This window comes from Protopterus annectens, chromosome 4.part0 (assembly GCF_019279795.1).
Source record: "Protopterus annectens isolate FY-2018-M chromosome 4.part0, PAN1.0, whole genome shotgun sequence".
NCBI classification, from domain to species: domain Eukaryota; kingdom Metazoa; phylum Chordata; order Ceratodontiformes; family Protopteridae; genus Protopterus; species Protopterus annectens.
The window spans coordinates 681239173-681256534 of NC_056733.1; the positions used below are offsets into that span (position 1 = coordinate 681239173).

General features: G+C 44.8%; 1 protein-coding gene across 1 annotated transcript in view; it reads right to left on the reverse strand.

Annotated features, from left to right (window-relative positions):
• The window catches only part of IFT81 (intraflagellar transport 81), a 2787102-nt gene that overhangs the window by 630867 nt on the left and 2138873 nt on the right, over positions 1 to 17362 (reverse strand). Inside the window, exon 14 of the mRNA XM_044068648.1 lies at positions 13725 to 13814. Within this exon, the coding sequence (XP_043924583.1) occupies positions 13725 to 13814 (90 nt within the window). The remainder of the gene's footprint in view (positions 1 to 13724; positions 13815 to 17362) is intronic.

Below are 17362 nucleotides of genomic sequence, written 5' to 3' on the forward strand. Positions count from 1 at the left end.
CTAAAGAGAATTAAGACTTTATCATCCAGGCAGTTAGTTGAAGTTGATTGTGGTCAGGGTGTATCAAACATCCCTGAAATTGTGTGAGTAGATCCATTCTGTGAGAGAGGAAGCTTGTAGTAATTGCCCCTGGACACTTCCAAAAGAAGGGAAAACCACTGATGTTTGGGCCAGAAGGAAGTCTTGGGAGATTCCTTCTAAATCTTCAGAAGTACCCTGGATATCACTGGAAAGGTTGGAAAAACATACAGGAACATTCATGTTCAAGGAAAAGAAAAGGCATCTGTCTTCCAGGCCTTCTTGAATGAAGTACTGGAACAGATTATTGCCAAATGATAGTGCACAGAGGAGACAGAGGTCTAGTTGAGGAACATTCCACAGATGGATCAAATCTTGGAAGACTCCCTGTTCTAATTTCCATTTGTGAGGGTCTATTCTTGTACTGCTCAGCTTGTATGCCACAGAATGTTGCTCTGATAGAATGTAGAATACCTGTAGAGTGAGACTGTCTAGTGAAGCTATATCCCGGGCTAACAAGGGTAGTTTGTAAAGGGGGTATTACCTGGATCCCACTTTGCTAACTGATGTATCACATGACTGCTGTATTAGCTGTTACAACTTGAAGAGGTCCATGAGACCAAAGATGATTCAAAGAGTTAAGTGCCTGGATCAGGGCAAGCATCTCTTTTATATTTACGTGCTTGCATTGGTCCTTGGTGTTCTGCACACCTTGCACTTTTATCCCTCCTAACACTGCTCCCCAAACAAAGTCCGAGGTGACTGTGGTGACTGATGGCTTTGGAGCAGGGAAAGAGAATGGGGGGCATGGATTTAGGGAAATTTGCTGTTTCCACCAAGTGACTTTTCTGCTGACAAACCCTAGCACTAGGATTTGAAAGGCAAAGGATGTTAGTTCTGGGACCAAAGACACTTTGGATATCACTCCATCTTTCTCAAGTGGAGTCTTGCCAGAGGTATCATAAGAATCATGGATGCCATGAGACCCAAAATACTGAGGTGTTAACTCGCAGTGACTTAAGTCTGAGAGGAAAACCTTAGAAACAGATCTAGATAATAGATCTACTTTTTTCCTGTGGAAGAAAAGTTCTTTGAACTGATGTGTCTGGCACCCCAGGAACACAATCCTGTGTGAAAGAGTCAAAAAAAGACTAATGTTCTTCTGGAATCCCAGCCTGTGTAAAAGAAATATTCCAGAAACACTGAAAAGGACCGTGCAAGTAGCCAAATCATCAATATATGGAAAAATGAGGATACTTTGTAGCCTGCAACTACCTATAAATGAAGCTAGACACTTTGTGAATATTCTTGGTGCGGTGAATAGACAAAAGGATAAAGCACAGAACTTATAATGTGATCCAGACACACAGCACCATAAGAAACCTGAAGCCTGGGTGAATAGGAATTTGATGATAAACACCTTTTAAATCTAGGGTTAAAGAGTCAACACAAGATATGAAGTGACAGCATTCTGAACTTCGGCACTACACTATCACAAATAGGTTTAAGCAAGAAAGATCCAAAACTGGTCTTCAAGCATCTTCTTTCTTTGGCACTAAAAATATCCTTGAATAAAACCCTTTCCCAACATGGGAAGGAGGAACTGGTTTTATCACTCCCTGAGATAGCAAGTGCTAAAAAACAAGGGGAAATAAAGGAGTCCAGTCTGCAGGGGAAATAAAGGAGTCCAGTCTGGCAGAAGAGGAAGTACTCCCTGGAAAGAAGGGATTTATTCCCACTGCCATTTGTAACCATAATGAATGATCTTCAGAACCATATGACTGAGACTATCTGTTGAAAAACAGAAAAGTGGAGATCCAGACATTCTGGAAGGGAAAAGGGTTAAGGCCCCTTAAAAAGTCATCCTGACTTGTTGGACTGTCCTTGGTGTTGGGGGTTCCTGAATTGGTGGGATCTCCCTCACATTTCTTCTTAAATGTCTGATTACCAGAGTTTGGCTGAGACTGTCTATTTTGTTTTTAACCAAAAGTGGATGAGGGGTTAGAAAATTTGGAAAAAGAGGGCTAAAAATCTCAAGCGATTCCCTGAATCAACTTTCTCCTTTTATCGCACATTTTGATAATATCTGCATCAGAGAGAGATAGGTCTTTGGGGGGGCAGGCAGAGATGTCAGCATGGGAACAGGGTAAAGCCAACAACTGAGAAAAATATGATCCTGAGAGGGCATGAGAGCTGATTTATTGACGTTTATAGTGAACCCCAGACCCTGTAACAGGGAAACCGGGAACTTGAGATCCTGAAGCAGTGTGTCAGAGGAAGAAGCTTAAATGAGCAGATCATCCACTTAAGGAAAAATCTGAACCCCTCACATCCTACAAAAGGCACTGAAACAAGCAAGGTATATGGTGAATAATCTTGGGGCAGTAGAGAGGTCAAAGGGCAAAGCAGACAACTGAAAAATGCAAAGAAGACAGACACAAAAAACTGCCTGGAAAGGGATGGATCAGGATATGAAGGTAGGCATCCTTGAGATCCAGACAGACCAGAAAAGCCTGGGGGAGAAGAAGAGAAAATAAAGATTGAAGAGACAGCATCTGAAAAGAAGGAATCTTGAGAAAGGTGTTGAACCAGGAAAGATCCGTAACTGATCCCCAAATGCCCTCCTTTCAGGGGACCAAAAACATTCTGGAATAAAAAAACCCTCCTTCCTGAGTAGGAGGTATAGCTTGAATGATGCCCATAACCAAAACAGAATTGAGCACCTCTGAGAAAAGAGGAAGTTGTTCCTGAGGAGGTTGAGGAATGCCCAAAAAGGTAGGAAGGGATTTTCAAAACTTTTAGTTATGTACTCACCATAACTTTAGATGTTTGGGATCCATCTCGCCTACATTCTGTACTGATGGGCTCGGAGCCGATCCCTCGGCTCCGACTCGGCACGCTTATGCTATAGAGCGAGGCCTCTTATTGGCTGAGCTATCTTTATCCCAGGATGCACCACCACTAATCCCCCAGATCTTGTTTGTCCGCATTCATGCACACATGCAAAACTTGTTTATATAACATTGTTAGATGTTTCAAGATGAAACAACAGGATTCGGACCTTCTGATATCCTCTGATCTCCAAGGAAGGGGGAAGGAGGGTGGGTTATTAGGAATGTAGGAGAGATGGATCCCAAACATCTAAAGTTATGGTGAGTACATAACTAAAAGATGTTATGTGATCCTATCTCGCCTACATTCTGTACTGATGGGACAGCGTCCCTAGCACCTAAATCCCGGGTGGCTCATTGGAAAACACTCCTGAGCACTGTGGAACCAAATGAAGCTCGTCCTCTAGATGCCACATCTAATTTGTAGTGGGAAATAAAGGTGTGCGGGGAAGACCATGTAGCCGCAGCACAAATGTCACTAATAGCAAGCTTAGAATGAAAAGCTATCGAAGTAGCCATAGCCCTTGTAGAATGAGCTTTGACAGAGGTGGTAAGCTCTTTGTTAGAATAAAAATAAGCTTGAGTAATACAGTCCCTGATCCATTTGGCAATACTGACCTTTGTGACAGCCTTGCCCAATTTATTGTCTGCAAAGGATACAAACAACTGGTCTGTTTCCCTTGTTTGTTTGGTCCTGTCTAAATAAAAATGTAACTGCCTGTGGACATCTAGTGCGTGGAATATGAACTCCGCTTTGTTAGAGTATTTTGGGAAAAAAACTGGAAGCTCTAACGATTGTTGTAAGCAGAAACTAGAACAAACTTTAGGGACAAAGGAAGGATTTGGCCTGAGGGATACTCTGTCTTTGTGAAAAACCAAGTACGGGGGTTTAACTGACAAAGCTTGAAGCTCTGAAACTCTTCTGGCAGAAGTAATAGCCACCAGAAAAGCTGTCTTCCATGATAGAAACTTTAGATAACATGTAGCTGCCGGTTCAAAAGGGAAAGAAGTCAAGGCGCGTAACACTATATCGAGATCACATGGAGGTGCAGGATGAGAAATCGGGGGTCTTAATAGAGCAGCACCTTTCAAGAAGGTCTTACACAATCTGTTACTCATTAAAGGTGGGTCTATGGATTCGTGAAAATTAGAAATTGCTGCCAATTGTACCTTGATGGTAGAAACTGAAGAGCCTTGATTGAAAAGAGAAGTTAAAAATTTTAGTACTTCTGCCACGGGAATAGAAATGGGGTCCAAGCCCCGGAGTTGAGCCCAAATAGCAAATCTTTTCCATTTGCTAGAATACAGTTTCTTTGTAGCAGACTTATGGGCCGAAGATAATATGTGTACAACATCTGGATCCAAAGTATGACTCCTGACTATAGTCGGAAGAGGAGGAGCCAAGCCGTCAATTTTAGGGTGTGTAGGGACTGGTGGAATAGTCCCGACTGATGAACCAGTAGGTCTGGGATCTGATCCAGGAACCATGGACCTTCCAGAGCATATTTCCGAAGATAGGGAAACCATCCTTGACGAGGCCAGTAAGGAGCAATTAAGATAATTTTGCTCCCCAAGAGAGATGCCTTTTGAATCACCCTGGGAAGGAGAGGAACTGGAGGGAAGGCCTAAAGCAAGCCGGTGGGCCAAGGACGGACTAGTGCGTCCATGGGGCTCTTCCCCGGAGCCGGGATTAGGGAGAAGAATTCTTTGCACTTCGCATTCAGAGGAGTCGCGAAGAGGTCGCAACATGGAACTCCCCATTTGCTGAAAATCTGACTTGCAACTGTCATATTCAGAGACCATTCGTGAGGGGAGAGGATGGTTCTGCTCAATCTGTCGGCTATCACATTGGACTTGCCCGGTATGTGAGTAGCCACTAGGAAGCATTTGGTCGAAACTGCCCATTCCCAAACTCTCATGGCTTCTCTGCAAAGAGGATAGGATCTGGTCCCTCCCTGTTTGTTCACGTACCAGACAACTGACATGTTGTCTGAGTGACAGCAATTACGCCCTGAGGGAGATAATCGTGAAGGGCTTGAAGGGACAGGAGTACTGCCCTCATTTCTAAGATGTTGATATGAAGTAAAGTCTCTTCCGGGTGCCATTTGCCTTGGACTGACCTGCCCAGGGAATGCCCCCCCCCACCCCATCTGGGAGGCGTCCGTGGTCAAAGTGGCCGCCGGAGGAGGTAGAACAAAGGGCCGTCCCTGATCCAAATTGGTGGGCACTAGCCACCAGCGAAGGTCCCGTTTGCAAGATTCCGTGATCCATATGAGGTGACTGAGAGGGAGTTCCTGAAAGGACCACTGAGCTGAAAGAAGCCACTGGAGAATTCTCATGTGCAACCTTGCCAAGGGGACTAGAAGAACCGTGGCGGACATGGATCCCAATAGCTGCAGGACCATCCTGGCTGGAGCTTTGGACCTGGGAAGTAAGGCTCGAACTTGAGTCTGTATGGTTTGTATTCTGTCTGTCGGTAGATAGACCCGCATTCGGTTTGAGTCTATCTCTACCCCTATGAATCTTATTCGTTGAGATGGCAGCAACACAGACTTTGGCCAATTGAAGGTGATTCCAAGGGAACTGCCCAGTGATATAGTGGCTTGAAGGCTCTGCAGTAGTAGATGCCTGGAGGTGGCAGTTAGGAGCCAGTCGTCTAGATACGGAAACACCTGGAATCCTAGACTTCTCAGGTGAGCAGTCACGACTGCCAAACACTTGGTGAACACCCTGGGGGCTGTGGTGAGACCAAAGGGCAGCGCACGGAACTGAAAATGACTGCCTCCTAGGCTGAAGCGCAGATGTCTCCTGGACGCTTGATGTATCATGATGTGGTAATAAGTGTCCTCGAGATCTATGGAGCACATCCAAACACCCTTCTCCAGCAATGGGAGAATGGTTTGTAGGGTGACCATTCGGAACTTGGACTTTCTGACTGAACGGTTTAGGATGCTGAGGTCCAAAATGGGCCTCAAGTCCCCGGTCTTTTTTGGCACCAAAAAGAATCTTGAGTAAGTCCCTAATCCGATCTGGTCTGCAGGGACCAGTTGGATGACTCCTTTTTGCAGCAGCTTTGAAACTTCTGAGGCTGCAGTATCCCGCTGACTGGGTGGCGGGTCCGGGATTTTTTTGGACTGGGGGGGGGGAATGAGAGAATGGGATGAAGTAACCTCCGGCGATGATTCGAAGCACCCATCGGTCCTGAGTGATACCTTCCCAGGCTTTTAGGTGCTTCGAGAAACGACCCCCGACTGGCTCCGGAGCTGCACAGCCGGGCAATCCCTCAGGGACTATGAAAGGCTGAAGAGCCACGAAAGGACTCGCAGTCTCCAGTGTTGTGAGGGCCTCTGCCGCCTCTGGGACGGCGTCTTCCGGAAGAATTTCCCCCTCCCCTGCCTCTGGAAGGGGAATCCTCCTGCTGAGAGGGGTAAGGCTTCTGAGATCTACGGAACCACATTTTCCCTCCTCTTTTAGCCTTGGGATAAGGCCGAAAGGGAGTGGAAAATCGTGCCCCTACGGCAGTCAGAGTCTTACCCTCCTGTTCACAGCGGGTTAGTGTGTCCTTTACCTTGGGTCCAAACAGGGAGGACCCATCAAAGGGGGCATCGGCAAAGGAAGACTTAAAGGCCTCCGCGAAATGACACAGGCGGAGCCAGGCTTGTCTCCGTAGAGCAATGCCTGTACCCGCCGCTCTACTCGCCCCTTCGGCCGCATAAGAAATGAGCCTCATGGAAGAGTTCGAGATGGATGACATTGTAGCCAGCTGAGAGCCAACCGTCTGGGCCAGCTCCTCAGGCAGGTTACCCAAGAGGGTATCGGATAGCTCCTTAATCAGATCCCTCTGAAATCTAGTAAAGTGCGTAAGGTAGTTCAAGGACCTCAATGTAAAGGCCGCTGAACTGAGGGTGCGCTTTCCGTACCGATCCATGCTCCTAGACTCCTTATTAGGAGGATGGACGGACGTCGAAGCCTCTGCTACATCTTGCTGGGTAGCAGATGCCACCACCAAAGCATCTACAGCCACACCTTTAGTTAGAAACTCTTTTTCAGGGGGTGCCGAGAGGAACTTATTTGGACGAGCAGGCACCGGTTCCACAGAGTCTGGGTGTTCCCATGCCCTTTGACAGATCAAATCCAAGAGCTCATCGAAGGGCAGAGACACCCAGGAGGCGGAGGGCTGAGCCCCGAAGGCCTTCAGGAACACCGACTCATCAGCAGAGGGAGGTTTGGACTGCCAGCCGCCTCGTTGTTTTAGGGCTTCTAGGATGTCTGCAAAGGAGACATCATCCGAGGACGACTTAGGGGACTCCTCTGCATCATCGAGATCAGTGTCTGATGTAAGAGACTCATCAGGGGAGTCAACGTGCTTCCTCTTGCACGATCTCTTCCTGGGGGGTTCTTCCGAAGAGGCTTCAGAAGGACCTCCAGGAGGGGGAGAAACCCCAGTGGGGGTAACCTGAGGCCCGGGGGCTCCGCTGTCTAAGGACAGGGGGACTGCCAAAGACCCAGTCTCCGTATGCAGGGAAGGAGCTGGGGAAACCGTGGAGGTAGCCAAGGAAGATTTGGCTAACGCGCTCCTCATGGCCCTGAAGGCGGGACCACCAGAATCCTGGGAGGGTCCCACCTCCGTGGCCACGACAGTGGACGGCACTCCCGCCGCCGACACACCAAGAGGGAGACTTGGGACCGAAAGCATCAATCCCGAAGCCTCCCCCTCAGGGCCGAAGGAAGAAGTCCGTGTACTGAACTCCGACCCAAGAGCCGGAATTGGAGCAAGGGTCGGGCCCGACCCTAAAACCTCCACTGGTTCCACCAGCACCGGCTCCAACGGTGCCGAAGCTGTTGGAGGAGGAACCACAGTAGGGAAGTGGACCATCGGCTCCGAAGCCGAATGGGCTGGAGCCGAAACTAGCTTTTGGAACACCGGAGACTGGAAGAGTCTAAGGCGCACCCTGTCGATGTCCGAATCAGACATCTTGAATGATCTAGAGGATACCGATCGGGCCCGAACCGATTTCTCCATCGGCTCCGAAGGACTCGGGGACTGGCTCCGAAAGGACTCTACGACTATCGGCTCCGAGGAATATCTCAAGGTAATTTCCCTTGGTGCCGATAAGGACTTCGGCTCCGAGGGGGAAGAGTCTGAGCCGGTAACCCTTATCGGCTCCAATATCAGTGGAGCCGATGAGGGTGACCCGCCTCTCGATGCCCCAGACCTCGGCTCCGAAACCAGAGGGGTCGAGGCTGGAGACATCGAGGCAGACCGTTCCGCCCTCGGCTCCGAAGTCCGTGGAGCCGATGGAGAAGTCTGCTTTGATTTTTTAGCGGTCGGTTCCGACTGACTGGTCGGAGCCGACGCTTTCTTCTTTTTAGAAGGAGAAGGAGAGGAAGATAAAGCCTCCTCGAAGGATGGCTTGATTAACCCCTTGAGGATTAATTTGTTCTTCCTCTCCTGGAGGACTCTTGATGAGAAGGCGTGGCACACGCTACACGACTCTTGTAGGTGCTTGGCACCTAAGCAATAGACGCACGAGGAGTGGTCGTCCGTTATGGACATTTTAAAACCACACCTCGTGCATTTCTTAAACCCGGAGGGTTTGTGTTCTTTTGACATAACTACTTTAGACAACAGAACCTATCTAAATGGAAACACACCAAAACTTAAACAAACCAAGCAAAAGAGTAAAGTTTGTTTTTTTTTGAAGAGAGAGAAAGAGAGTCAAGACCCTCTAACTTAAACGGGTACTTGACCCAGGAAAGAAACGCTAGTAGTAAAGCAACAGGGGAAGGCCCCTCTAACTAAAACGGGAAACCTTCCCTGACGAAAAAAACATGAATTTCTCAACAGAAATGAATCAATCACACTCGTATAACAACAATAGCTGTTAAAACAGCTTTTGGGTTCAAAGTAAGCAAAATTCTGATAGGAAAAAGCCTAAATAAATAGTACTTAGCCCAGCCAAGTTGAGACCACGTCTAAGCTTGTAAGCGGCAAACGAGATCTGGGGGATTAGTGGTGGTGCATCCTGGGATAAAGATAGCTCAGCCAATAAGAGGCCTCGCTCTATAGCATAAGCGTGCCGAGTCGGAGCCGAGGGATCGGCTCCGAGCCCATCAGTACAGAATGTAGGCGAGATAGGATCACATAACATCATAAATTAACCCTGGCAGGTAATGGACAGAACCCAACAGTCTGTTGTGATCTTTAACCAATTTGGAAGAGAGACTGAGGGACAATGGAACCTGGCAGAGGGAAAGGGGAAACAAACTGTCAAATGGAACCTGGCTTATCCTGAAAAGCAGGTTTCTGAGAGGTAGAAGTCAGAGTAGGCAGCAGTAGGCACAAGTTTAGAACAATTTTTCCCCTTAGACAGAGGGTGAGACTGCCTATGAACAAAAGCAGATTTGGGGGGATAATTCCTCTGTAACTTGGTAATAGGAGAAACAAAAATATGTTTCAACTCCTGCAAGACCTTACCCTTATCCTGAACAGACTTGAACAGTTCAGCAGCTGCAGCACCAAAAAAAATGTTTATTATCCAAAGGAACATCTAATAGTGTTGCCTTAATGTCATCAGGCAAAGCTTGTGGATGAAGCCAAGAGTAATACCTCATAAATGAATCAAAGGCAGCAGCCCTGGAGGAGGCATCAGTTGCATCATAGCTGCATTTGACAGAGCGGCAAGCAACTTGGGAGGTACAGCCCAACAGGGAAATAGCAGATGCCTTCCACTCAGAGTCTTAAAGGTCAGAAAACATTTTGAAAACCTGAGAAGGGAGGGCCAAAACATACTTTGTCTATCAGTCTGGTCATTGATGGTACAAAAGGAGGAAGTGGCAGCAGTGTAAACCTTTTTGCCCATCCTCTCCACATCCTTATTATCTTTATATAAAGGGAGCAACTTAGTAAAAAAACAACAACTTCGAGGGCTTGTCAGAAGATGCAGACATTACAGAAGGATCTGCAGAAGGACATTTGTAAAGAAATGTACACTCCTCAGGCACTTTGTAAAACCTATCAGGTTTCTTGGGTGCAGGGAGCTGAGAATCAGGGGCCACAGAAGCTGCTGAAAAGGTATCCAGAAGGCAGCTAGAACAAGAAGAACAGCCAATGGTTTAGTGGATACCATCTGGAAGAGCTCATAATACCTTTTCTGAATGTCATGGGCATCACAACAATCTCACAAACTCCATCATGTGGGCAAAAGTATCCCCAAAGGAGAGTTCTTCCAGAGGGAAATCTGGACCAATAAATTCTTAGATTCACAGAATGTTACTAGGCTACCGACCCAGTGGGCCTTCCTAAGCCTAGCTAATTTTTTTTCTGAAAGAATAATGATGTCCTGTATCTAAATAGGACATTGAGGGTCAGGCATTTATAAGCTATCTCTGTCCATAAGGGAAATGGGTGTCAGGCCTGGTGTAAATTTTCTACTCCCCATTCATAGGTCTAGGTTGTGCTTAAACTGGGTAATAGGCAAACTCAGCTTCACATGGATGGGAAGCCTGTTCCATAGGAGAGTCAGTCACTGAGACATATATCTGTCTCTCCAGCGTGTTCAGTTTAAGTCACAGACAAAAGTCAGGTTCTTAGACCTTGTATTTCTGGAAGTGTTTGACTTAAGAATATGCAGGAGATTCATAAGTGTGGTGTTTGCAGATGCCTTGTAAGCCAAGCATAGATCATCCCTCAGCAATCTATAGGAGACTGAGTTGAGAGAAAGGACTTAAAGGTGCTTTGCATAAGGCAGGTTTGTTACCCCTTGTATTCTTTTTGTAAGGAACCTCTGAGGTCACTCTAGTTGCTGCATATGCCTGTCAGGTACATACCGAAGGGAGCATTGTACTCTGTGATTGGTTTGATAAGGGTAAAATGCAGTGGGATAATGACCTCTTTGGACCTACATGCCATGCCCGTATAAGTTGTGCAATGTACAGTAAAAGGATTTCTTCACCATTATGACCATGTGGTGGTCGAAGGTAAGGCTACTGTCCATATGCATACCTAGATCCCTGACCACTGGGTCGACTCTTAGGGGCTTATTATCAGCATGATAATTAGCTAGGATGGTTGACTTCCCAAAGGGTCCAATAATGCATTTCTTAGCTTTGAGTTTAAGACCATGGCTTTGGCACAATTTCTTAGTCAGAGATACGTCTTCTTGAAGAATGGAGTTCACTTCCTTTGATCTATAGTCCAAGGGGTTTGGAATTTGACAACATCAAGCCAGGGACTCTTTCTCTGAACACAGATAATCATTTGAAAAATCCAGTTCCTTTGATCTTTTAAGAGGAGGGGAAGAAAAGCAAGGGGTAGGCACAGACACCCCTTGTGGAGGCTTTAAAGCCATTTGACCATAAAACAACCCCAGAGTAAAATCCTTCCATTGACGTTGGGAATCCATAACTACAGGGCAAATATGCTTGGTCTTTTGTTTCTTTTTTGGCAGAACGTCCACAGGAACCATCCTTGGAGGGTCAGACCATTAGCAACATTCAGTAAGGACAGATCTGTGGAATTCCTCTTGACCCTTCAGATATAATCAGCCAAGATTCTCCCTCAACAACAGGAGCAGATGTCTGTAAAGCCTCCAAGGATGTGTGAGAAGTTGGATCCATGCCGGCCTCCAACAAGTTTGCAGCAGAGTAATCCAAAGCAACCGCTGGACAATCCTCTGGGCTTTCACTGGCCTCGAGAGAGATGTCCAGGGAAGGCTGGTCAGCAGTTGTATCAGACCTAAGTTTTTTGGCCTTTTTTTTTTTTTTTTGTCAGACGGCTGACCATAGTAACAGGAAGATTCTTCCATAGCACCTTGAACCAACAGCTTTAGACACTGTTTTTTAAGTAAATAGATAAAGAGGACAGACAACTATGTAAGGTCTTAGGGACAAAAGCCTGGGAAATACAACACTGCATATATTCATAGGAAGCAGCCAAACAGAAAAGACACTGGTCATGACAGTCTTTATGGGGAATTTGCCTCCCACACTGACATTTTCCCTTTCTGGATGACATGAAACCAACATAAATGGGCACTTATTTGACATGCAGCCTGGTAATCAGCACAGCAAAAGGGCATTCAGACTGATGTTCAATTACATAGTTCAGACTCAGGGCAAAGAATTTCTGATTGTGTGCATCCATGCATCACCTTTATGCCCTATGCCTTGCACGAGGAGCGTATGTGTGAAACACAACACCTATAAGCACTAAAGGCTTTGGCATATTGGCCAGATTTTGGGCTATCCTTGGCAGGAGATCCCTTCAGTTATGAATACTGCAACAGTGATAAGGAAAGCCATCTTGGGGAATAAGTGAAAATTCTGGAAATTCCTTCTTTAACAGCTCATAGCGTTTTCTGAGGCACTAAGTAACATTAGTATTCTCCCATTGAAAATGCTGGTACATTCTGGAAATAGTCTCAGAGAAAGAGAAACTCCACAGGGAGAGTCATAGACTGAACTCCCCGTTGAGTGTGAATCAGAAACCTGAGGAGAAAACCCTGTATCAGTCACCACCATGTTCCTGTACAGACTCAGAAGCTTGAATATCTTCAGAAAAAGAGGTATCCCTCTTTCTTTTACCAGAAACCACCTTAGAAGAGGGATCAACAGCCTGAATTCAAACCTGAGACAGAACCAGTAAACTACTACTGTCAAAGGACATTTTAGGAGGAGTAGATACTTGTTTAGTTTTTCTGTTTCTGTTTGACAGCAGCTTCTTCACAGATAGGTATAACTCCTCCCTCGATATGTGTTCTTCTCATGGGGAGGAGAGCGTTCCACACCCCTTCACTCCTCCCCTTCCTGAATCATCCAGTGCTGCGGTGGCTAATTGAATACCAGTTCCTTGGGTAGCAGTCTGAGCCCCACCCCTCTGTATCACACAGCCAGGCCATAGCTCAGGATCTTGTAGCCACAAGAATACTCTGAGGGCTTGCATTATTCTAGGCCCTTAACTTGAGAACTTTTCTATGACAAGCATCAGGACCAAGCTCTAAACTGTGCTGCTGACAGAAAAGAACTGATAGTATAAGAGCTAAGGGCAGTCTCCTAGGCTAGTATGTGACATTGTTTTACATGCTAGCCAGGGGTAGATAATCTCCCGAGCAAAGGCTCTAAATCTAAATAAATAGCCAAACTGAGGATTACAGATGGAAATCCCAGTAGTCAATCTACCACAGAGAACTCTCATTGTAAAATCCACAGGTATGCAGAAAGGTGACAGATTTTTAGGGGTCAAGGTTTAGACAATCAGACATATTATTTCATCAACTAAAATTAAATAATGCTGTAAAGTACCCTTCACATTAATAAAACAACATCTGGAAAACTATTCTAATGTGTAACTTAGTTGTGGATAAAAATATCAGTTTATACCAAGTGACTGACCACTAAATGTCATAAAAAAGTGGGAACACAACACAAAAACGTAGCTTCTGTGTCCCTTTGACATTGAAAGTGGGCATTCATGTTTGTAGTCACACATCTCAGCGGTCTTCAGTTTTGCAGAATGTCTTGATTTTTGCCTCATATTTTGATGTGTTCCTCATAAAATGTGTGGTTCTCTGTCAAATAGTTGAGGAGTGAAGTCAGTAAGTAATGAAGAACATTTGCGTTTCACACTTCATACAATTGAGAGAAAGCATGATAATGCAAACCCTGTGATTTAATCAGCTTTAAGAGCAATGTTTAAAATTTGAGGATGATTTTGGGTCTTTGCCAGATTAAGAGGTATATTTGCAGTTTATATTAAATAGCTAGTACAAAATAAATTATAGCTACTATATGCAACTTGAAGAATCATATACTCACCTGGCATTTCTGTCTTAAAGGTCTCAGCTCTTTGATAACAGGGGCTAGTGCAGACTTCTTCTCAGCTATAATGGAATTTAATTCCTTCACCTAGTATAAAAACAGCATCCAAAATATGAGTGAATCATTTTGTAATCCTTCTAATTTGTGTCTTCCAGTAATTAAGTGTTTTTTGCAATCATTTAGGAAACATATTCACTTCTAACATATTTAAAATACCCCCCCCAAAAAAAACACATTTGTCATAATTGTCAGTTGCTTCATTGTGTCTCAGTGTTACAAACATCCATGTTGGGGTTGGATGGTGCAGTACAAGACATTACTGGGCAGGAGCAGGGCAGAAATAATGAAAGGTTCACTATCCAAGACAGAACAGAGTCTACAGCTATATCAGGACACTCACCAAAACTGCACATTTTTGAGAAGTGAGGGATGTTAGAGAAGTATTAAAAACATGTTTCCCTCTTGCCTATTTCAGTCTTTTTTTTTTTTTTTTGCGTGTTGTGCCTATATCCTATTTGGCATTATAGCAAATGCCAAACTTATGTTGATGAGCCCTTTATGTTAGTGGCATGCACAAGTATACAAGTGCAGATAGGAAGAACACTGCGGGTATAATAGGTGGGTACTGTAGTGCCACAATCATGGATAGTAATTCACTGCATGATGACAAAAGACAATAAGGTTTCCTTAGCAACATAGCTCTCAACCGTCCATCTCCAAAATGAGGAACACTCACCTTTATAATGTAGAACAAATGGGCAAAATGTGGAACACATATGAATGGCTTACTAACAACTTCAACTAGGAAGATCATAGGATGGTTAAAATATGCTGGTTTTACTTATAAAGAAGATCCTTTAATGAATTAATATGATTAATTTCTTTTTACCATGGATTTCACTTAAAAAAAATTCCTAACATTGAATGTGTGGCAGACTCTTTCAATGTGGAACTTTGAGGAACTTCGAGGAACATGAACTTTTTAAGACCCCAAATGAGGTACGTTCCTCATAATGAGGTACACTTGAGAGGCATGCTTAGCAACTGCTAGCTCTTCCCACCATGCAGCCAAAAAAGGCAAACAGCTGTTTTGTTTTTTGAAATTCATGTACTTCCTTCAAATAAGAACTGAGCTGAAGCATACCTCCAAGGAGTGAAAAGCTTTTTGTGCCTGTTTTTTACCCCACAGGGGAAAAAAGATGATATGTGGACTGATTTAAGAACAATTCTAGCACCGTATTTGAAAAAAAAATGTGTGTTAATCATAGGGTATACTTACTCATTCTAAAGGGCCAAATATAGTTATTTACATGGTGTGATGTACTCACCATAAATGTAATTCTTTGAGGGAAGATTTTTGCAGTAGTAGCATTGGAACAACTAGGCTCCTTCATGCTATCAGTCATCAATCTTCTCAAGTAGTCAAATATCCCATGCATAAGGCTAAAACCTGTTTGTGTTGCTGCTCCTCTAGCATCATCTGGATTGTGTTCTATATAAAAGCAGCACTATCCCATGTCATTTTCAGTTCTTACAGCAAGAAACTTGTTAAACTACAGGCACATAGAAACTACATACAAATTATGACAGGTGGGCTATGAACAGGGTTATCCAAATGGAAATCTACAATCAGAGGAAGGACAGTGGAGGCATCCATACTGCTGTCACTGTGTTTACCTCCTGCAAATGTACCTTTGTTAGGAAGCACTCTTGCAGCAGTAGTACATCAAAAGATCAAAATCCCAAGCAGCTTTTCAGGATTAATCCAGGGTGCTGGACAGCTCAGGACAGAATCCTCTGAAGCACTCCCTGTTCTACTTATAAACTGGCCAAGTTACTTGATTTACAAGCAACTCCAGTACCAGCCTTTGCATACATTAGTTGTCCAAACCAAAGAAGGAAATGGAAGGGGAAATTACTTATCTCGAGTAAGAGTCTCTCACAGAGTAACTTATACTGTTAGCAAAAATCTGCTACAACTGACTTCAGAAGAGCTCCTTGGAGAGGAATGACTGGGAAGAAACCAAGGAGTATTAAATACTTTCCAGTAGACAGGAGCTAGAAGGTGTCAATAAAACAAAGGATCAGACAGGTGAGTTCTGAAGCAATGAAAAGCCAAAGAATGCCCAGCTCCTGAAGTCATAATGCCAGCAATAACGCTTGGTAAAGTGTGAATCAATAACCAAGTGCCTGTGGCACCCATACCCTCAGTAAATATTTTTGAAGTGACCACTGGAAAAAGTAATGCCTTTAGTGGAGTAGCCTTTGAAGGCAACATTTTTCACTAAGTAATCCACTGGAGGGTGCAGTACCGAATGTTAACTGAAGAGGTATATAAAAACTGCAGGTTCATTTGAGTTTTGTATCTGAAGAAGGGCTTGGTCCCGAAACCGCTCATTCCTGTGTTTTTATAGGTTCATAGGTAGGTACTAGGTTATTGGCCCTAGGGCCTATACAAGCCTAGCCAAAAATGTACCCTGGCTTTCGCCACCCAAGAAAATTATTTTCCTGTGTCCCTGTCAAGCAGAACCACAGAAGTGATCCCCGGGGTGAATTTCCTATTACCTATCCAATCATAAAGATTTTTCTTGAAGAGTGCTAATGAGGAGCTCTGTTTGACATAGATAGGTAGTCTGTTCCAGAGTATGGGAAGTCTCTGGGACAGGAATCTATCCCTCCAGCATGTTCTGTTTATTGTGGTGACAAGTTTTAGGTCCCTAGAGCGTGTAGCTCAGAGGGATTGGGATTTCTTTAAGTGGAGCATGTCCAACAGCTCTGGGTTTGACATAGCTTTGTATGTTAGGCAGAGATCGCCTCTGACTAGGCGATATGCGATGGAGTAAAGCTGGAGTTTTTTTAGACGGTCTGCGTAAGGCACCTGTTTGAGGACAGTAATCCTCTTTGTGAGGTATTTTTGCGGCCTTTCCAGTTGTTGTAGATGTCTTGTGAAGTACATACCAAAAGGGGCGTTGTAATCTATAATGGGTCTAATGAGTGATGAGTAGAGGGGAACAATGACCTCTTGTTTTCTGGATGAGAAACCTTTTGTGATGAGGTGTGCCACGTAGAAGGATTTCCTGACCACTTTGGCGATGTGATTATCAAAGGAGAGACTACTGTCCACCTGTGTCCCAAGGTCTCTTATCACATTTTCAGTGTTAAGTAGACTACCGCCTACGTGGTAGTTCATGGGTACAGAATTTTTACCAAAGGGGATGACAATGCACTTTTTGGCATTGAGCTTGAGACCATGTCATTGACACCAGGTATCTGTCTCAGTGAGGCCCTTTTGTAGGATGTCCACATCATTAGAAGTTTCAATTATGGCTCCTAGTTTGCAGTCATCTGCGAATTTAGTTAGCCAAATACCTTCTGTGTTAGCCTATACTTCAGAGAAGTAGATACCAAACAGGAGAGGGCCCAGGACTGAACCCTGTGGTACTCCACTTGTCACTGGTCTGAAGTCTGATTTGGAGTCTGCTACTTTCACAGTGTGGGTTCTTTCAGTAAGCCAGTTGGCAACCCATCTTGTGACATAGGGATTTATACCTAGTTTAGTGAGTTTATCTATAATTCCAGAGTGAGGGATGGTGTCGAACGCCTTGGCAAGATCTAGATAGGCTGTGTGAACCACC